Source organism: Stigmatopora argus, chromosome 7 (genome assembly GCF_051989625.1).
Source record: "Stigmatopora argus isolate UIUO_Sarg chromosome 7, RoL_Sarg_1.0, whole genome shotgun sequence".
Taxonomy (NCBI): domain Eukaryota; kingdom Metazoa; phylum Chordata; class Actinopteri; order Syngnathiformes; family Syngnathidae; genus Stigmatopora; species Stigmatopora argus.
In genome coordinates, this window is record NC_135393.1 from 3,335,442 (window position 1) to 3,357,996 (window position 22,555).

Consider the following 22,555-nt stretch of genomic DNA (forward strand, 5'->3'; position numbering starts at 1 on the left):
TCTTCTTGTGCCATGCGATCGGCTGGCCACCAAATCAGGGTTCCCCCCGCCTCTGGCCCGGAGTCAGCTGGGAGAGGCTCCAGCACCCCTCGCAACCCTAATGAAGATAAAGCGGTTCAGAAAATGAGATAAGAGAGTGATGAGATGTAAACAACCTGCTCTCATTTTATGCTTTCTAGTGCATCAAGCAACAGCACGGATTTTCCCGACAGTTGTAAGTGTTACGTGCAATGTTGTTATGTAATGCTTCCGAAATGGCACTGAGCCTCGCCTTTGTTTTCGGCCTGCAACAAACAAATGATTGACATGTGGTGACACGTCTATTGCCTGGAGTCATGCATCTACCCGACAAACACACAGACTCTAATACAGGAGTAAGGAACCTGTTGCTCCAGAGCTGCATGTGGCTATTTTAATGGGTGCATATGGCTCGCCGCTACCCTTTGAGCTAAAATTTGGAAACCGCTGGTGAGAAAGCTGAGTCCCGAATGAACCAATAAGTGTCACACATTTTTATGTATTTTGACTTTTAAATTCTGAGTATGGCTCACAAGGAATAACATTTCAAAATATGAATTGTTTATGGCTCTCTCTATCAAAAAGGTTCCTGACCCCTGCGCTAAAGCCTCATAAGTGGTTGGACAGCAGTATGTGCAGGCTTCAACTGCAGGGTTCAACTGTCTGAAAGTACACTAAATTAACACACAGGATGCGGAGGAGTGATTTCAAATCCAGTGCTAATCTCTAAATTTTATGGAAGATCCATTCCATGCCACACGGAAAGCATTTGTGTTTGCTATCAGGCTTGAGATGTTTGTATCTTTCCCTCATCCTTTGACTTCCCTTCACACACTTACACATTTCCTCATCCATTAGCAGCACAGCACCACATGCCTGTTTGGACACTTTATGCTTTATAGATAGCAAATTACAGGCAGACTACACTCTGTAGTCAAATGAGAAGGCAGTTACTCTCTGTTGATTTTTATGGGGTGTTTTATTGTAGTGTAAATCTTTGTACCTGTGTGATTGATTGTTTTACTCATTTCCAAGCTTGCTTAAATTAGAGCAATTTTTACAGGTTCATTTTTAGCAGATTTTATCTAATTTTCTGAACCACTTTATCCTCACTAGGTTCACGGGGGTGCTGGAGCCCATCCCAGCTGACCTCGGGCCAGAAGCGGGGGACACCCCGAATTGGTGGCCAGCCAATTGCAGGGCAAACGGAGACAAACAACCATTCACGCTCACACTCAAACCCAGGGGCAATTTATAATGTCCAATTAACCTACCATGCATGTCTTTGGAATGTGGGAGTAAACCGGAGTAGCCGGAGAAAACCCACGCAGGCCCGGGGAGAAGAAGCAAACTCCACACAGGTGGACCGACCTAGATTTAAACCCAGGTCTCCCACTGTGAGGCCGACGCGCTAACCACTTAGCTGCTTTCACCGCAGAAGAAGAATTTCACCGCAGAAAAAAAATGACACGCCGAAGAAGATGTTCAGTGAGCAGGGGCGCCATCTTTCCTTTCCTGTTTCATCGGATTACACTTCGCATCGACTTACGGTGAAAAGCGGAGCCACAGTGAGCCGAGGGCGGCACAGGCACGCAGCCTTGAGCGGCCGGTCAGGGGCTGATCTGGCAGCCTGTGTCGGCGCCGAGCGAGGTCTGCCTTCCGACCCGGTCCCGGTCGAAACAGGCAGTGTTCCCTTACAATACTGAAGAGAATGGTTATCTCCGTAGCAAGTTTTAACATGTATGAGACTGGGCTTTTTGGAAGAGGATGCCTTCCCGAACATTCTTATGTTTTCCCATTCAAAGATGAACTTAAAGTGCCAGGGTTCACACAGATTCCCTGACGCTCAAAAGGAGGGTAGAGTAAGTAGTAGTCAAAATAATAAATAAGTAGTAGTCAACATAGATAAGTAGTAGTCAACATAGATAAGTAGTAGTCAACATAGATAAGTAGTTAACCTGAATAGGCATAAATAAGTATGTACCAAGTGACTAAAGTGGTTAGCAATAAGTCTTGATTAGGTCCTCCTAGGTGCAGAACTCGAGTCTTGGGAAGAAACTGTCCTTGGGTCTCTTTGACTTGGCTGTTACAGTTCTGTAGCGCCTGCCAGAGGTTAGCAGGTGGAAGCCGGGATGTGTGTTGTCTTTGTGATACCCTTTGCCCTTCCTAGGCACCGGGATTTGTCGATGGTGAATGAATGAATAATAAACCTCTAACTTATTGTCCATGAACATACACCTACAGTTAAAATATAAAGATCCTTGAAAGTAATGGAAATACAAACCAAGCATGCCAACATTTCTGTATATATTTTTTTTTAATTAAACTTTGCCTGTTGGCCAATCCCATCCTTGCCCCAAGTCAAATGGGATTAATTCCAGTGATGACAAGGACAGTCGAAAATGAATGAATGGACAAATTGCTATCAAACATGGATCTGCAGTTCAATTCCCATTCTAATGTGTGACTCTGAATTATAGAATTCGTCTAATCTAATTTTTGACTTTAGGTGAGAAGCAGAAGTTAACCTGGATTATTTGCTAGTTAATCTTTGGATAGATACAATTTAGACAAAAACAAACACAATGAAATTCACATCTGAGGGCAATTTGATTTAAGAGATGTGATGATCAGCAAAGCCGTTGGTGAATTTTGACCTATTTTGTCAATTCATTAGATGTTTTATTGTACTGTAAGCACAATGCCACAATAGGGCAGGCCACACAGGGTGGGATCACCCTGGCACATGCATTCCTGGCCATGTGTGTTTATTTCACTTGTGGTCCACTCACACACACTTTCATTTATAGTGTTGCTCCTTCAAGTAGGCCGGCCTGTGGCCGGGGGCTGCGTCCTGGTTGCAGGGAGAGAACGCTGTGCTGTGAACAGGGGGCTTGGGTGTGTGGCTTTGTCAAGGCCCATCAGTGTCCTTGCTCTACTTACTCTCCACCAACACTTAAGGATGTCTGGAGGTGGGATTGTGTGTGTGTGTGTGTAAATGTGTGCGTGAGGTTGAGGGAAAATGAGAAAGGGAGATCAAAATGGGGAATGCGAGCAGAAGAACATGCTGCTGCAAGGCCTTTTGGCTGAGATGAGACATTTATGTGCACACATTTCTTAGTGTGTGTCCAGTCTGTGTACGTGTGAGAACACTACGGAGGGTCTCATTCGAGAGAGTCATTTGATGTACTCTTATTATCATGCGAGGGTGATTATGTGTGTCATTGTAGTCCTAGGGGCCTTTCATATAGTTGGGTTGTTTCAGTAGATATCAGTGGAAAGGCAAGTACAGGGGTACATCCACTTACAAATGCTTCTACACTAAATATTCAGGTTCCAAAAAGCCTTGATGGGAAACCTTTTGTTCCAAGATACGAAAACAATCCCAGTTACGAATCATCAATGAAATAAAACATCCCTCGAAATGTAAATACCCTTTATATATCGTTTTTTTTTAATTGTCGTGGTCCTCCAGGTAACATCCACCTGCGTGGAGTTCGCATAACTCTCCCTGGGCCTGCGTGGGTTTCCTCCGGGTACTTCGGTTTCCTCCCACATTCCAAAAACATGCATGGTAGGCTGATTGGACACTCTAAATTACCCGTAGGCATGGGTGTGAGTGTGCATGGTTGTCCGTCTCCTTGTGCCCTGCGATCGGCTGGCCACCGATTCAGGGTGTCCCCCGCCTGTGGCCCGGAGTCACCTGGGATAGGCTCCAGCATCCCCCGCGGCCCTAATGAGGATAAAGCGGTTCAGAAAATGAGATGAGAGTTGCTTTCCCATTGGCTATCTCTTAACACAGTTGTAGGTGGCCATTAGAGACGGCCGAGCTGTGTAGTGTCCATTGGGTACGACAGGGAGCACGATGCCAGCCGATCCCAAAAAACAGAGCGCTCTAGGTGGACGCCAGAACTGTCCCGGTCGGGGTAGCAGCCATCAGCGTTACTGTCCGATGAGAATCCCCCTTTGTGGGCACTTTTCATCTTTTTACGGGACCATGGCTGACCGGTGAGTGCCTGACTCGTGTGCTTTTCAAATATATTTACCTATTTCAGTTCATGTTATACTTCTACTTTATTAAAAGGGTTTAGGGAGCAGCATGCAAAATGGTGGAACAAATACAGTAAAGCCTTGAGATACAAGCTTAATGCATTCCGGGACCGAGCTCGTATGCCGTATCTCAAATCATTTTTTCCCACAGAAATGAACTAAATACGAATTTATTCCTTCCCACTTTCTGGAAAAACACAAAAAACAGGATATTACAATGGAAATACGTATTTTTATTGGTTCTAATTCATCATCTACTAACAGAGTAACAAATAACTATCTAGTGGTTATGATGTTCAATACAAAAATGTGACATTATTCAGTACAGACGGTAGCGTTGGAGGGGAGAGAGAGAGACTTTTCGTCCACTCTATCACTAGCCAATCATAGTTGGTGAAAGCGATGACGTATTCCTACGCCTGCGAGAAGGCAATGACGTATCCCTATGCCTGCGAGAAGGCCTTGGTGTCACCAAATCGAATTCTGATTGGTTAAAGCAACAGTCTTATTGACGCTTGTTTAATGCAGCAGAGCCTGCAGAACTGATTGTGAAGGCCTTGAGGCAGATTTCTGACCCTGGCAACAAATATGGCTGAAATGTGATTGGTTAAATGTTTCAATATGAAGACACATCTGGAAGCAGTGCAACCAGGGGGAAAAGCAATGAAAGGAAGCTAACAGACAATTTGGAATTATTTAATAAGTATTCATGGACAAAATATAATTAACATCAGTCTGTGATTCAGATATTTTTTGGGCCAGCAGAGAAGGCCTTGAAGGCCCTGACGGCACACCACTGGATTACAATACCGACAAACTTAAAAATAAATCTTATTTTACCTTACACTAAACTTATTTCTAATTTCGTTTTATTTTTTTTACTTTTCTTCTTCCGGCTTGGCTCTTTTTGCCTCGCTTCCACCTTCACTTTTAGCCAGAGTTTTTAAAAGGAACCTATCTAGGTTTGTTTGCTATTGTCTCCCCTTCAAAATATTACAAAAATGACGCACACAAATGTCCTCACAATAGGACAACGCATGACCACTTGTCAACTTGTCCGGGTGCTCCTCTCGTATTGGTGAGCCAGCTCCGTCACGCGTACACTACTCTCATGTTTTTCGATTATTTCTAACTAACTAATCAGACATAGGCTTTATCATCATCATTGACTCGTCAAAAGCCTAATTGTCATCATACCCAGCTGCGTATGACGAAATTGGTGGTGCTACTCCACAAAGTGCGCTTTCCCGGCAAAAGGCCAAAATAAGTAATATAAAAATATAAGAATCACACCCTGTTAAGGTAAATACTAAAAATAATTGCCTGACCTAAGATATTATTACTATCCACGGAGATCCCGGTGGTTCATTTCAGACTCGTTGGTAATCTGCTGTGATGGATACATCGCATCTCCCCCCTGAGAGCAACCAAATCCCGACTGCAGAAAAATGTTTGCCTCGCAGATGCCAGCAAACAACGGATAACTTGCCTCCTCACTGTCTCCTCACTTACCTTCAGGCAGCCAGCAGGAGGCAGATCACCGTCCAACGTCCTTCATATTACCTGACCCCGAAGTTATTACACAGAAGGGATTGTGTGTCGTGCTACCGCAAGTTCAGAGTCCTGATGGCTGAGGGAAAAAACTGTCCTTAAGCCTATTTGTCCGTGCTTTGTGAGACCCGTAGCGTCTGCCAGAGGGCAGCAGCTGGAACAGGTTGTCACCAGGGTGGTATGGGTCCCCGACAATGTTCCCAGCTCTGCTGAGGTAGCGAGGGCTGGCAATGTCTTCCAGTGAGGGCAGAGAGCAGCCGAAAGATCTTCTGGGCAGTGTTGATCACTCTCTGCATGGCCTTTTTGTCTGCTGCCGTGCTTCCAGCGTACCACACTGTAATGCAGTATGCCAGGATGCTCTCCACAGTGGCTCTATAGAAGGTTACCAGAAGCTTAGTGTCCAAGTTGTTCCTCCTGAGTACTCTCAGGAAATGGAGTCGTTTCTGGGCCTTCTTCACCACTGCCATGGTGTTGGTAGACCAGGAGAGCTTATCCGTGACGTGGACCCCCAGGAATTTGAAGGACTGGACCCTGTCTATGCATACTCCATTTATGAGGAGTGGGGCCAGATCTGTGCTGAGTTTGCAAAAGTCCAGGATTATTTCTTTAGTTTTCGTGGTGTTCAGCGTGAGATTGTTCACCAAGCACCACGAAGACAGTTTGTTGACCTCATCTCTGTAGGCCGACTCATCCCCTCCTGAGATGAGTCCGACCACAGTGGTGTCATCGGCAAATTTGATGATGGAGTTAGACTGGTGGGTCGGTGTACAGTCGTATGTGTACAGGGAGTACAGAAGACGACTCAGTACACAGCCTTGAGGGGAGCCAGTGCTCAGTGTAATGGAGGAAGAGAGATGGGAACCAAGTCTAACAGTTTGTGGTCGGTTGGTTAAGAAGTTCTTTATCCAGCAGCAGATGGAAGAGGGTAGTCCAAGGTGGGAGAGTTTGTCAGCTAGAATGTCCGGTATTATAGTGTTGAAGGCTGAGCTATAGTCAATGAAAAACATCCTCACGTAGTTTCCATGGTGCTCCAGGTGGCTCAGTGCTGTGTGTAGAGCTACGGCGATGGTGTCCTCAGTGAACCTATTTGCTCTATAAGCAAACTGGTGAGGGTCAACTGAGGGAGGGATTGTATCCCTGATATGGCGGACGACCAACTTTTCAAAGCACTTCATGATCACAGGCTTGAGTGCAACAGGCCTATAATCATTCAGGCTGTCAATGGTTGGCTTTTTAGAGACAGGGATAATGGTGGCAGATTTCAGATAGGATGGAATGATGGATTGTTGCAGGGAACAATTGAAAATCTTTGTGAAAACACCAGTCAGCTGGTCAGCACAGGCTTTGAGCACCTTCCCAGGTACTATGTCGGGGCCAGCAGCCTTCCTGGTGTTCACAGTCCGCATTACCTGTCTCACTTCATGTTCCTGAAGCTTCAGTGTACTGCTGCAGGGTGGTGGTGGATGTGTTGAGACTGGGTCTGATTTGTCAGTCTCAAACCGGGCAAAGAAACGGTTCAGTTCCTCTGCTAGTGAGGCATCTGGGTTAACAGACACATTATTGTCATTGTAATTGGTAATGTGTCGTATTTCCTGCCACATCTTCTTTGGTTTATTTCCTGTGAAGTGCTCCTCGATTTTCCTTGTACAGACGCTCCCCTACTTACGAACATTCAACTTACGAACAACGGTACATACGAACATGTCTGCAAATTGCGTTTAAGTCCAAAAATGTTCGCAAGTCCAATTTTGTATTTCGCGCCTTTTTCGGAGTAGTACTTCTTTCCGCCGCTAATACCGACGCCTGGCGGTGTGAGAGCTCAGCTCACCCAGCATCTACCTTCTTCTTCGTTGCAATGCGGAAGTGCGTGAATGTATCTCCAGTGTGCAAAGAACCTTTTTCATTTGTATCATTAAATATCTCATGCATCCAATATTGAATATGGTTGGTAAAAAGCTAAAGGCTTCTATTGAGGGAGTTGCAAGGAAGAGGCAAGCCATTTCATTTGAAACGAGTGGCAATAATAACGAAGCTTGATGCGCGTGAGTGGTGAGCGTTTCACGGGCATTGAATCGTTCGACCGTCAGTACCATTTATAAACAGAAAGATCGAGCAGCAGGACCCAAATATTGAACGTTGCACAAAGTTTGCAAATCAATTGAATGATGCCATACAGTGCTACCGCATCATTTATGATGAAAAAAGAAGAAAACTGTGCAATCGTCATTAGGTCGCTTCTTTTGGCCAGTTTCTAATACATAAATCTCTCTCTCTCTCTCTACCGTACTGTACATATTCTCTCCATTTTATTAAATGTTTTTTTTTTCAGTACAAACCAATGCGTGTTACTTATACAAGCCTTAAACATACAAATGCACTTATATAAACCTTCAATATACTTATATCGGCCTTAAACATAAATTATAATACAAAATATAGCACTGAATCAACTTACAAACAAATTCAACTTATGAACAATCGCTCGGAACCAATTGCGTTCGTAAGTAGGGGAGCGTCTGTATATGCTGCATTGGCCTTTTTAATGCCTCTCTTCAGCTATGCTCTGGCAGCGCTGTATTTTACCTTGTCCCCCAACCTGAAGGCGGTATTACGACATTTTGATGAGTGCCTGAGTGTCTCACTGGTAAGCCAGGGTTTTTGGTTAGGAAAAACCCGTATCCGTTTATTAACAGTGACGTTGTCTGTGCAGTTTTTGATGTGGGAAAGTACAGTGTCCGTGTAGTCCTGGAGGTTGTGGTGTTCAAAAAGTTCCCAAACGGCTACCTGGCTGTCTCGTATCTCAAGGCAATTATTTATTCTGAATTTTACTCGTATCTCAAATTTCTCGGATGTCAAGGTATTACTGTATTCCAAATCAATGTAAATAACTTATGGAACGAATTAATTTTATAATTAGAGTTACCACTGTAGGCGGCCCAGCGGCTTGAGTGTTTAGCGCATTGGCCTCAGAGCTCTGGGGTCCAGGTTTCAAAAACCAGGTCGGTCCACCTCTGTGGAGTTTTGATGTTCTCCATGGCCTGCGTGGGTTTTCTCCGGGTACTCCGGTGTCCTCCCACATTCCAAAAACATGCATGGTAGGCTAATTGGACACTCTAAAGTGCCCATAGGTATGAATGTGAGCATGAATGGTTGTCTGTCTCCTCATGCCCTGTGATCGCCTGGCCACCGATTCAGGGAGTTCCCCGCCTCTGGCCCGAAGTCAGCTGGGATCAGCTCCACCACCCCCACGACCCTAGTGAGGATAAAGCGGTTCAGAAAATAAATGGGGAAAAAAGGTACCACTGTATTTGACTTATCTTTTCCGTGGATATACTGGTTGGTGTATGCAGATAGGTCAATACTGTGAATACCATACACAGGGTTAGCAGTCATTGAGTCAAATGCAGTACGCTAGTGGTGCATTATCAGTGATTGAAAAAAATCAAGCAAAATATGAGGTTGACTTGTGAAATCCCAGATCTTTGAAGTCAAGTTTGCAAAATCTACAAACTAGCGGTGTAAATATACATTGATCAGGTTCGATACGTTTTTCAAAGGTCTTTGTATTGGATTGATTCATATTCGACTGAAATATCGGCAAATATCATTCATTTTGTTCAAAAAATCAGTTTCTTTTCATCAATAAATTTGTGATTTGCACCCCTAGTAAAAAATATGGGTTTAAAGGAATATTATGTTAAATTTGAAGTTCAATTATCCATTAAATGGCCTTAATATTTCGAGACAGTTTTAGGGCAAATAGTTCTAATACAATTCTAAATGATTAACCCAATATTGCAAAATGTCCTCATATTTTGACACATGATGTTTAAGCATGTGTTATTTTTTCCCCTGATTAAAACTTATGTAACGTATGAATGAGATAGAAATTTATGATAAATTATATTTTAATGTTTATAGTCTTTTTGTAATGTTGTTTTTGTTTTGCCATTTTGTTCCATTAAGATTGAGTGTTTTAGTATTTCATTTGCTATCATTTAGTAATCTGGGCTTTAAGTGTTGAGCCAAGATTTCCCCATTTCAAAAGACAATTTGCAACTATGAAAAGTTGTTTACATTTTTGTTTACAACGGATGTCCCACCCTCCACCATCAGCCAATTATGACATCAGTTGTTTGTCTTTGTTGTCACAACTCTGTACGCTATGTAAACTAAGGTTTAAAGTCAGTATTAATCATGTAATTTTCCCAAAAAACAACAAAAACATGATGATTTAAATAAATTCAGTGATAAAACAAGAAAATGCATTGGAAATACTTTCGAACAATGAAGAAAGCTGATAAATTTACTTGACATCTCTTTAAAAGGTGATGTACTTTTGAGTTTTCCTATATAATTTTCCCTAATGGTAAATTGACAATAACAATATGAATAAGGCTATTATGTTTTTGCTAACGTTGCATAGCATCTGGAACCATTGCCCAAGGGAAAGATAGCGTCTTCATATGTGTACATCTGGTGGGTAAAAAACGTAGATGGAGAAATAGAATTGTCTATGGGGATGCTGTTAATGCATTACCGAGGGAAATATTACTTGCCAATGTCCAGATATGGTGTTGAGAAAAGTTAGTTAAGCCATACCTCTAGTTACGAATGACTATGTACGAAATTTTACAATGAATTAGCATAATCAATCACGCAATCTTTAATGTTACCCACTTAACCCTTTAAAACTTATAAAAGTACACCAATTTGTACCACCTGATGGTGTAATGGTTCACTCGCCTGACTCAGGCGAGCATGGGATCAAATCCTGCTCGGTAGCGGTATGATTGTGATTACAACTGATCGTCTTCCGCTCTGTGTGCCCTACGGCTAACTGGCGACCAGTCTAGGGTGTAGTCTGCCTTTCACCCGAAGACAGCTGGAATAGGCTCAAGCAACCCCTGCAACTCTTATGAGGCTGCGCGGTACGAAAGATGAATGAATGAGTACCAATTTTATATTAAATACATATAAAATGTATGTATGTATGCAAAAAAAGAGCAAAAACATTTATTAAGCCATTAAAATTACGCCACAACACTGAACCAAAATACAAAACGAACTAACCTTAACCTGAAAACATTACGTCCAGCTCTTTAGTACTCTTGCTCTCTCTCTTTTTCTCGTCACGCACATGGTGCGATCAAGAACAGCATGTAAATAAGACCTCAAAATTAGAACCCGATTCATTTCTATATACACACCATTCATTTATTTTCTGAATCACTTATTCCCACAAGGGTTGCGGCTGTAAATCAGTATCATTTAATTCAAATGCATGGTGTGGCTATAACTTTACTCAAGCATGGTTGAACTTGGAAATCACATGCAATCTATCTACTAATATTCCCTCAAGGCTTTAAAGCAGTGTGTGTGTGTGTGTGTGTGTGTGTGTGTGTGTGTGTGTGTGTGTGTGTGTGTGTGTGTGTGTGTGCGGGGGGAGGGTGTATTGGATGATAAGCACTTTTTTTTACTAGTCTGCAAATGCAAGCTAAGTGTTTGGTAAGGAATGACCTATATATGTCTCATGTTATTACCAAACAAGAGGTTGCAGAGAAGCACAACTAAACACATATAATATGAATAGTACAGTAATAACACATTTTACTGTCACACATACAATGTACGTACATGCTTTTGATTATTTTCTCATTGTGACATCTTTCTAAGTGTTAATATAAACTTTACCTAAACCTAGTGTGACTAAAAGCAGAACCAACCCATAATTCTTCAACAGCAATTTTTAAGGCACACCCACACGATTTGATATTATATTTTAACATGATGCAGTTCAGCCTCAGGACCATGTTTTCAATTCGTTTTGAGTAGCCATCTTCCTGTTGTTCCTCTTCTCTTATGCATGTAGCATGTTTCTTCTTTCCACTTTACGAGTCTGCTTCACATGGCGCATTCACCTACATTCAGCTCTGTAGGCCAGCACTGCATTTTGGGGGCTGGGGGAGTTTGCCTCTGCTGCATCATTTATTTAGGATTACTGAAAAGTGGCCTAATGTGTGTGTGTGTGTGTTTGTTTGTGATTGCAGCAGCCGCGTGTGGATAGAAGGATTATGATTGTTTTGTGGGTCAGTGGTGATCCGGGGCTAACTATGGATTTCCGGCAGATATTCCAGCATATTTACTCTTCAAAATTGCAGATGCACACAAAGCTAGCATTTCTCTGTGCTCTCGCTCGTTCTCTTTCACGCCATCGCTCCCCTCCTTCCCTGGACTGCACTGGCCTGTAACCATAGCAACAGCAGATGGAGAGACTTTGCTGCTCGATTGCTCAATTGTTATCTCGGTTTCTCTCACGCCCTCCTTGCTGTCTGTCTGTTATTCTGCTCTCCTCCCATCTGCTGCATTTCACGTGCGTCCGATCAGCGACTGTCTGTCATTCAAAATCCATCCAGCGTGCAAGCAAAAACATCATTATTATGCACAGAGGACTTTGCAGGGCTCACCTCTGTCTCTGTTTCCTCGCAGGGTCTTCCAACTCGGCTCCTGGTGAGACGACCAAACTCTTCCTTCTCGGCATGGCGCTGTCATTGTGGTTATTAGGCGTGGGCTTGCTCACTTTGGCTCATGTCAACCCTTCCAGCCAAGGTAAGCCTCACCAGCCACCATGCCAAGATTTTGCTACCTGAAAAACAAGGAATAGAAAAAAAAACCTGACGTTGATGTCAGAGGTTGTGAATCATTGTTACCAAAATCAAGAGGCCATCATTGCAAAAATTTGGAAAGACTGTGAACTACATAAACAAAAGACTCACACATTTGAAGTGTGGCCAAAAGGGAGTAGTTTAAAGCTGCCGGTAGCTGTTCCTTAATAAAGCATCAGTCATTCAGCACCATGGAGAGTTACGACACACCACCAGAATACTAATCACAACGTCACCTTGTGCTGGTTTTGCTCGGCGATGACCGGTTCTTGCGTACAGTAATACCTTGACATACGAGTGCCCCGACATACAAGCAATTTGAGATACGAGTAAAATTTCAAGCAAATATTTACCTTGAGATACTAGACAAATTTTGATATACGGGCATACAGCCGACGCAAGAGGCTTTCTGTCTTTCTCCCCGCAACTCCCTCGTGTAAATGTCTCTACGAGCACTAGGCGGAGCGTTGCATTTTTTCAGTGTTTTTTCCCATTAGTCAGTGCACAATGGTGTATGCGTGGCGGAGCTTGCATGCCAATACGAGAGGAGTATACTAGTTCCTGTTGGCAAGTGGTTGTGCGTTATCCTATTGTGAGGACATTTCTGTGCATCATTTTTGGAATATTTTGAAGGGAATACAAAAGCAAACAACCCTCGATTGGTTCCTTTTGAAAACTGCAGCTGAAAGTCAGGGTGGAGGCGGGGCAAATAGAGCCAACCCAGGAGAAGAAAGGTATAAAAACGTAAAATACAATTAGAATTGGGTGTCGCAAAATCTATGTAGTTAACCAAATACAACAAAATCAGCACGACATAGTTGATGAATAAACTAAGGATGCAAAGTACTAAAATAATCTCATCTCATCTTCTTCCGCTTTATCCGAAGTCGGGTCGCGGGGGCAGCAGCTTGAGCAGGGAAGCCCAGACTTCCCTCTTCCCAGCCGCATCATTCAGGTCTTCCTCCCGGGCTAGCCGGGAGACAGTCTCCCCAGCGTGTCCGAGGTCAGCCCTGAGGGCTCCTCCGAGCCAACTCATCTGGCTCCTCTCGATCCGGAGGAGCAGCGGCTCTACTCCATGCCCCTCCCGGATGACTGAACTTCTCACCTTATCTCTGAGGGACATCCTGCAGAGGAAACTCATTTCAGCTGCTTGTACCCGGGATCTCGTCCTTTCGGTCACGACCCATAGCTCGTGACCATTGATGAGGGTAGGAACGTAAATCAACTGGTAAATAGAGAGCCTTACCTTTTTGCTCAGCTCCTTCTTCACCATGACGGACCGGTGCAGAATCCGCATCCCTGCAGACGCCGCACCGATTCGCCTGTCGATCTCCCGCTCCATTCTTCCCTCGCTCGTGAACAAGACCCCAAGGTACTCCTCCAACTGTGGGAGGACCTGATCCCTGACCAGGAGAGAGCGTGCCACCTTTTTCTGACTAAGGACCATGGTCTCAGATTTGGAGGCTCTGATTCTCATCCCGACCGCTTCACACTCGGTTGAGAATCGTTCCAGCGAGAGTTGGAGATCATGACCTGATGAAGCCAACAGAACCACATCATCTGCAAAAAGGAGGGATGTAATACTAAGGCCACTAAACCGGACCCCTTCAGCGCCACGGTTGCACCTATATATTCTTTCCATAAAAGTTATGAACATAATCGGTGACATAGGGCAGCCCTGGCGGAGTCCAACCCCCACTGGAAACGGGTCCGACTTACTGCCGGCTACGCGGACCAGACTCTAACACCGGTCATAAAGGGACCGGACCCCGCTTATCGGGTTCCTGAACCCCATACTCCCAGAGTACCCCCACAAGACTCCCCGGGGGACACGGTCGAACGCCTTCTCCAGGTCCACAAAGCAAATGTAGACTGGTTGGGCGAACCAAAATAATCACAACAAGAAAATACAACCATACAACAGTAGGAGAACTCAGAAAGAGTGTCAGGCACAAACAGCGGTAACGGCAAGCCGTTGAAAGATAGCTCCAAACACAAACTCAGGCGCAGTGAATCGAATGCACAAGAATATGTATTCAACAAAAAGAGCACAGTAAAAAACGTGAGTGTCACGAAGTACAATGAAGGTACACGACATAGTCGGCGATTAAACTAAGAAAAGGGCACAAATGCTAGAAAAGTCAAATTAATGTGTCACAAAATCTGTGGTTAACCAGGTACAACAAAAACAGCATGACATAGTTGAGGAATAAACTAAGGATGCAAAGTACCAAAATAATCACAAGAAAATATAACCATAGAACAGTAGGAGAACTCAGAAAGAGTATCAGGCACACACAGCAGTAATTATAAGCCATTGAAAGATAGCTCCAAACACAAACTCAGCCATTTTATGGGACATTGCCATTGTATCTCAGCGATATAATCGTACACATGTAATGTAGTAATGTGTGTTTTAACATGGTGTGTGCAGAAGAGAGCTATTTTTTGTGTGTGCTGCAATGAACAGCTAGGCCGGTCGGCTTCTTCTATTCGCAAATTCTTTTATTCTCTTAGGTGGACAGAAGAAGGTACAAACTTGATTCCAAGACAATATCACAAAGTGAAAACAGAACATAGAACAATAACACAAATTACAACACACATGGACAGAACATTTAGACAATACAGACCAGTCTGGGCCCCCTCTCCTTCCACCCTTCAGTGGCTTCCGGGTCTCAGAGAGGGCCATGCTCTCAAGGCACATCCACTTTTAAGACTACAGTGGTACCTCGAGATACGAGCTTAATTCGTTCCTGGACTGAGCTCGTTTGTCGATATACTCGTAACTCGAACGAACGTTTCCCATTGAAATGAACTAAAAACAAATTAATTCGTTGCAACCCTCTGAAAAAACACCAAAAACAGGATATTGGATTGGAAAAATGTTTTATTTCTTCTAATTCACCATCTATTAACAAAGTAACACATAACTTGTGGTTTGATATTACTAAAATGTGTTTAATAGTACTAAAGTTATACGGATTTCGAAGGGGGGAGAGAGAGAGAGAGAGAGAGAGAGAGAGAGAGACGGACAAAGAGAGGGGGGGGCGCTTTTTGCACGGCAACACGCTCGTTTCATAACATAAATAAATTTAAATGAACTTGGATTACGATGCAGACACTCAAAAATAAGTTTAATCTAACCTTACACTAAACTTAATTCTAATTTTGTATTTAAGTTTGATACCTTTCTTCTCCCGGGTTGGCTGTATTTGCCCCGCCTCCACCCTGACTTTCACTATCGATGGGCTGTTTGCTTTTGTATTCCCTTCAAAATATTCTGAAAATGATGCACACAAATGTCCTCACAATAGGATAACGCAGGACCACTTGCCAACGAGAAGTAATATATACTCCTCGTATTAGCGATTGCTCGCCATTTGCGCTGAGTGACGGGAACGAAAAAACACTGAAAAAAATGCAACGTAGTGCTCGTAGATATCTGTTATACACGAAAGAGATGCGGAAAAAAAGACAGTACGCTAAAATCATAAATAGCCTCTCACGTCTTGGCCACCTGGCTTTCTCGTATCTCGAAATTTGTCTCGTATCTAGAGATAATTATTTGCTCGAAATTTTACTCGTATCTCGAATTGCTCGTGTGTCGAGATGCTCATATGTCAAGGTACCACTGTATATGCAAATGAACAAGTGGGTGTAACTCAAGTCATGTCCTATTCCAAGAAGATGAGTTGAGAACAAAAAGGTGTGAACTCCCCTTTCTAATCACAAAAGCGTAGATTCCACAGACGTTCTGTCTCCAAACCAAAAGATAGCTACGAACCTAAAAATAGTTACACATTATTTTAAAGCAAAGAAAGAATACATGTGATTATAAGAAATATTTCTCTTCACGACTTACTGCCGGCTACGCAGGCCAGACTCTGACACCAGTCATACAGGGCCCAGACCCCACGTATCAGGGATTCTATGGCTATTCTGAGCTGCTGTTTGGTGCATGAGCACAAACAACAGTCACTTCCCATCCCCCCACCCTGTCTTCTACCGGGATGTACCCCAAAGTAGGACCTAGGGGCCAATGAGTGAACACACACCCGCGTCTTGACTCTCACCTCGGACGACTCCAGAGTAGAAGTGTCCAACCCCCCTCAAAAAGAATAGTACCAGAGCACTGAGGTGAGCTCGAATTCAGCGAGCTGGAACTTTTCAACCTCACTAGCTCAGGCTCTTTCCGAACCAGAGAGGTGACTTTCCACATTCCAAGAGTCAGTTTCTGTAGCCGGTCTGGACCCCTGTTTTGGCTGTCCCACAACTGTCTGCGTGCCTGACCTCTTTGGCCCCTCCCCAGGTTGTGAGCCCATGGGAATTGCATCAAATGTCCAAATATTGGTGCTGATAATCGGCTCGAATAATAATCAGTCGAGCAATACCAGGTGTCGCCAACCCAAAATGAGCCATATTGGACCAAAAACACAAAAAACTAATGTCTCTATCCGCTAAAAATAAAAGCCTTATATAAGCCTTATAATGAACACATGCATGTATCTATTTTAGCCTACTAGCAAAATCACTAAGTTGGCTAGAAATTCATCAGTTTCCCTTCAGTGTATTCTGTAGAGAACAAAGCACCACGTGACTGCTCTGTTATACGATGCCGCCTCAAGTTTAACTTCATTACAATATTAATGAATTGTTTAATTGCTTTGATAACATTTAAGAAATACAATAAAGAAAGTTGATTTTTGATGTAATTTTCATTTTGAGGATTCAGAAAACAAAACTTCGAGGATGAGTGGTATGGAAGATGAAAAATGAACAAAATGGGATGTGTATAATGTGCATCACCTGTGAAAGGTTCTCCACTCTTTATTACCTCCCTGGTTACAACAAAACCTAAAGCCGTAGTGGAGTTTGGAGATGCTATCCATTTCATGTATTTTTGCGCTCCTCTAATTTATCCAGAAGTAATGCAATCACACTTATTCCACTTCCCGCCCTGCTGATAGAAATGTGTGTCGCAGGCAATGACGAAAATCTTCGTTGACGGAACATTTAATAATAATATTTATTCTACACATACTTACAGAATTGGAAAACGTTTGGAATGTTTGTGTTTCCGTAATGTTCTCGGGCGCCCCGACGGATGAGTGGTTAGCGCGTCGGCCTCACAGCTCTGGGGTACTGGGTTCATATCCAGGTCACGTACATCTGTGTGGAGTTTGCATGTTCTCCCCGGGCCTGTGTGGGTTTCCTCTGGGTACTCTGGTTTCCTCCCACATTCCAAAGACATGCATTATGGGCTGATTGGACACTCTAAATTGCCCCTAGGTATGGGCGTGACCGGACATTTTGTCGACGGACACTTCGTCGCCGGACGCTTCGTCCCCGGACACTACGTCCCCGGACGCTTCGTCCCCGGACGCTTCGTCGACAGACAATTCGTCGCCAGAGACGTTGTCGCCAGACAGTTCGCCTAACCTTAACCACTATTAAAGAAGACAAAGGAAATTCACATATTCTTTATTAAAGAAAATAAAACAGCAGAAACTCGCTCGACAACACAAACACATTAATATTTGGGCGTGTGCGTACTAAATGTGCTCATCTCTAAACACTACGCACGAAACGGTTTCTACGTTAAACGGTTCCTACGTTGAGCGCTCCATTTTTAAAATAAAAGGCAATAAATAAATAAAATTATTTAATCAAAAAATTATTAAAAAGAAGACAAAGGAAATTCACATATTCTCTATTAAAGAAAAAAAACAGCAAAAACTTGCTCGACAACACAAACACATTAACATTTGGGTGTGTGCTTACTAAATGTGCTCGTCTCTAAACACACTACGCACGAAACGGTTCCTACGTTGAGCGCTCCACGTTTGGAAAGACCACAAAAAGAATCAACGTGAAATTCACAGATGGGAGTTTTTATTTTATTTTCTTTAATAAAGAAAAATAAAAGCTCCCATCTGTGAATTTCACGTTGATTCTTTTTGGGGTCTTTCCAAACGTGGAGCGCTCAACGTAGGAACCAACCGTTTGGTGACGAAGTGTCCGGCGACGATTTGTCCGTCGACGAAGTGTCCGGCGACGAAGCGTCCCTTCGACGAACCGTCCGGGGACGAAGCGTCCGGCGACGAAGTGTCCATCGACTAAATGTCCGGGTACCGGTATGGGTGTGAGTGTGCATAGTTGTCCATCTCCTTGTGCCTTGCGATTGGCTGGCCACCGATTCAGGGTGTCCCCCTCCTCTGGCCTAGAGTCAGCTGGGTTAGGCTCCAGCACCCCCCGCGACCCTAATGAGGATAAAAGCGGTTCAGAAAATGAGATGAGATTTTTATCCTCTTGCAGAAACCATATTAAAGCAAAAATATATTTAACTCCCTCATTTTCAAACATTTTTGAAAAAGCTCCAGTGAACCACTAGTGCAGCGCTAAAGAGCTGCATGCTGCTCTAGATCCTATGGTTGCTGACCCCTATCTATACTCTGAATTCCCCCTAGGCATGAATGTGTGCGTGAATGGATGTCTGTCTCATTGTGCCCCTTAATTGGCTGGGTTGGCTGGGATAGCCTTCAGTACCCCCTGCGACGCTTGTAAAACAAAGTCATGTTTTGTTTTAATATTAAGGTAATTATCAATGTGTGATCAGCGAAACCTTGGGCTGTGGTTGATGATTATGCTGTGATGATTGCATTCTTTTAGTGTATAAAATACACACAAACCTAAACTTTCACCAAGGCAGACAAAGTCCCTTTTTGTTCATGCAAATTTGTTTTTGATCTATTTTCTTCTCCTGTCTTGTATTTCCCCCCCTCCATCCCCATGATCCTCACATGGTCAGCCATGTCCCGGGCCGCCATGCCATTCGGACTGTTACGAAGGGAACTGGCATGTGAGGGTTACCCCATTGAGCTTCGATGTCCAGGAAGCGACGTGGTGATGGTGGAGACCGCCAACTACGGACGCACTGATGATAAGATTTGTGATGCCGAGCCCTTCCAGATGGAGAATACACAATGTTACCTTCCCGATGCACTGAAGATAATGTCTCAAAGGTGTGTGCATGTGCTTGGTCCACTAGTTTGTGTCTTTTATGAAAAATGTACTGTATTTTCTCAGATATAAGCCGCTTTTGTAACAAACAAAAAAAAGATGACTGAATCAAGGGTACGGCTTATATGCGCACAAGACTTACAGTGTTGCTATACTTATTTTCTGTTTTGCGGTAAGAAAACAACCATTATTGGATGAATGACTAACTTCCTTATGATATTGACCCTAATAATGTGCTTTTGATTCATACAGTATCTCAGAAAGACCACGTGCAATGATTAAGATTTTCCGGTCAAAATAACACATTTCTACACCCTATTAAAACCATGAATATGGAGGTGAAAATTGTGATTCAGAGAAATCTGTAAAATTAAACTATTTTAAGGGTGCGGCTTTTACATAAAATACTGCTTGATGAAACATTACACCCAACAAATTCCTTTGTGGTGTGTTTGTGAATGTACAAGTGCAATAATCACTAAGGCTAAATCGGGCTGCACCATTAGCACTGTACTCAGCAGTGTTTCCTCGAAGAACAAATCAATATTCAGGGCGAGAAGACAAACGGACAGCCCTTTGCTTTCCTTTTCCTGTAAATTAATCACTCTCCTTTCTCCTTCAACTTCATCCATTATTCTGTTATGCAGGTGTAACAACAGGACACAATGTGTGGTGGTGGCAGGAGTGGACGTTTTCCCAGACCCTTGTCCCGGAACATACAAATACCTGGAGATTCAGTACGAATGTGTCCCTTATAGTGAGTATACAATTTGCATTATGCTATGTATTTAGGCTGTCATGAATCTTTCTGTAATCGATTATACTATCGATTAGTCCATCGAACAGTTAAGTAATGGCCTGACATCTACTATCACACCCACACATTGCCCACCCAACTGGAATATTGAGTAAAACGATTCCTGCCTTAGAGCTTTGCAAAACACACCAACTGTTCTTGCATACACACGCATTCATTTTCTTTGGGGGCATTGATGTATTGCCGGCTACTAAGGAGGATTTTAATACAGTTATATGCGCAATTTTATTGCAATACAATATGATATAATTTGTGCCATGATTGGATTTAAATAGCCTTTGATGGATTTTAAACAATATTATGGACACATTCAAAACAATAAGTTACATTTGACCAAAGGTAACTACAAAAAAAGAAAAGAAATACATTTTAATATTTAAATAAAAAAACATTCTTTTTAATTAAATGGAATACCTGAAAGATTACACTATTGATTGACCAATTGACGCGGTGATATATATCAATGTGTTTTCGTCCTTCTTAATCCTCAATTTCATGACAATACAATTTCAATTCTCGTGATAATATGATATCTGCCAATGTATCAAAGTCTACCACGATTTAATTCAGTTAATGGGTCTTCAAATAATGTATCATCCAGATTGATGTAATAGTCTCAAACTGCTAGTCGTTAGCTGTTGGGTTTGGGGGTTTTGTTTTGATTTTGTAGCGTTGGCTTTTCCCCCTCTGCGATTTGTCTACGTGATTACCCATTGAGTTCAAATGCTGTTTACCACTATTGGCATCTCTCCTGCTCACTGCGTTTTGTGTGACCCAGATGTTTCAGATTGTCTCCTGTACCTCTCTTTGTCTATTTAAACCCTGAGTCATTGTCAGCCCCTTGTCCGATCGCCTATGCTGTTATGCTATGTCCTGCTCTATGCTGCTATGTTCTGGTTTTGTCTGTTCTGTCACATACTCCCAGTTTCTTATGCTCCTCGTGCCAACTGTGTGTTTCCCCCTCGTAAGTTTGGTTTCTTTGCCTTAGCTGTTCCTTTGTTACTTTTCCAGGGGTTTAATATCTAAGGTTTTATTTCTGTGTAGAATTTTTTTTAATTTATTGTCAAAGATTACGTTAGTGCACCGTCACTGCTTATATATATATATATATATATATATATATATATATATATATATATATATATATATATATAAGCAGTATAAAACACAGTCCTCCTTACCAATATTGTAATTATTACATAATGTGGAATATGAAAAAATGAATTCAGTTTTGTTGCAATATTTCCTTAACATAAGATACTTGAATCTCAATTTGAAATATATTTATTACATAAATTTGGTACATTTCCATTACATTATTCCTGAAAATATTGGAGAGATTTTGCAAAACCAGGGTCATCAGGACAGTAAATATTATTTTAATACTCGTTCTTTCTTGAGACATATTTTTTTTCCGATGGACATGGAAATATGCAAAATGTTGAAATAGATGCAAGATTATTATTCAAGATGAGCTGATCAGATGGGTGAATCTAAATTGATCGCGAAATAACTGATTAGAGCCGTATACGTAAATACACTTTGTTGTCGTGCAAATTATTTTTGTTAAGACATGCTTTACAGATACAGTCAGTATATAAATAACCTCTTGTAATCCTGTGATGATTTCTCTCCTCAGTGAGTGTGCGTGTATGCCTGAAATACAAACCAAAAGTTGAAGGAACGAACTATAAAACTGTATTTGCATACTGTATGTCCCCTGTGTATATGTGTGTGTCTGTGTATGTGTGCGTGCATCCACGCATGCGTGCGTGCGTGTGTGCTTGGTGCAAGGTAGAGGGGTTCAAGTGCATCTGTGCGCGCATATGTTTTTTTTTGCAGAGTCCCAGCAAGCCCAGGAGTTGCTCTCTTTTCTCCACAGGAATTCCACTAAGGGATTGATCAAAGAGGGTGGTGGGGGGTGGGGTGGGGGTTTGGTTTTTGTTGAAAGTGCTATCAAGAAAGATGGAAAGTGGCAGGCAATGGCGGGAGGCGGGACTTAGGGTTTGGGTACTGTAATACTACGTGAGGATGGAACTCATAATCTGTGCAATTCTTTCCTTTCTTTTTTTCTTCTGCCTTTTTCTTGCTTGCATTCTTGCTTCTTTCATTTCCTCTTTTCTTTCCCCCTCTGATTTCTCTTTCTTTCTCTCCCTCTTTTTTCCCTATGCTTGAGTAGAAGTGGACCAAAAAGGTAAAAACAATACTTTGTAGCATCTTGATCTCCTCGTCCCTGTTACTCTTTTCCTTCTTTTCTTCTCTCTCTTCCTCCTACCCTAGGATGTTGTTTATATTCATGCTTGATGTTGCCCTCCTTATTATTTCATTTATTTGATTTTCTCCTATCTTATATTTTTACCCCAATTTTCCCATCCCTCAGTGTATGGAAATCTGTGCTTTTTATCCAATGATGCAGGTTCTCCACATACTT

At 42.6% G+C, this 22,555-nt stretch overlaps 1 protein-coding gene across 4 annotated transcripts in view; it reads left to right on the forward strand.

The window, feature by feature from the left end:
• adgrl1b (adhesion G protein-coupled receptor L1b) overlaps nt 1–22,555 on the forward strand; it is a 59,460-nt gene that overhangs the window by 10,143 nt on the left and 26,762 nt on the right. For 2 of the 4 annotated variants that reach the window (XM_077604207.1, XM_077604209.1), the window contains exons 2-5: nt 12,109–12,228; nt 19,096–19,309; nt 19,955–20,064; nt 22,304–22,318. In XM_077604207.1, coding sequence (XP_077460333.1) covers nt 12,159–12,228; nt 19,096–19,309; nt 19,955–20,064; nt 22,304–22,318 — 409 coding nt within the window. In that variant the 5' untranslated portion in view covers nt 12,109–12,158. The remainder of the gene's footprint in view (nt 1–12,108; nt 12,229–19,095; nt 19,310–19,954; nt 20,065–22,303; nt 22,319–22,555) is intronic. The other 2 variants (XM_077604208.1, XM_077604210.1) reach the window with 1 other exon arrangement.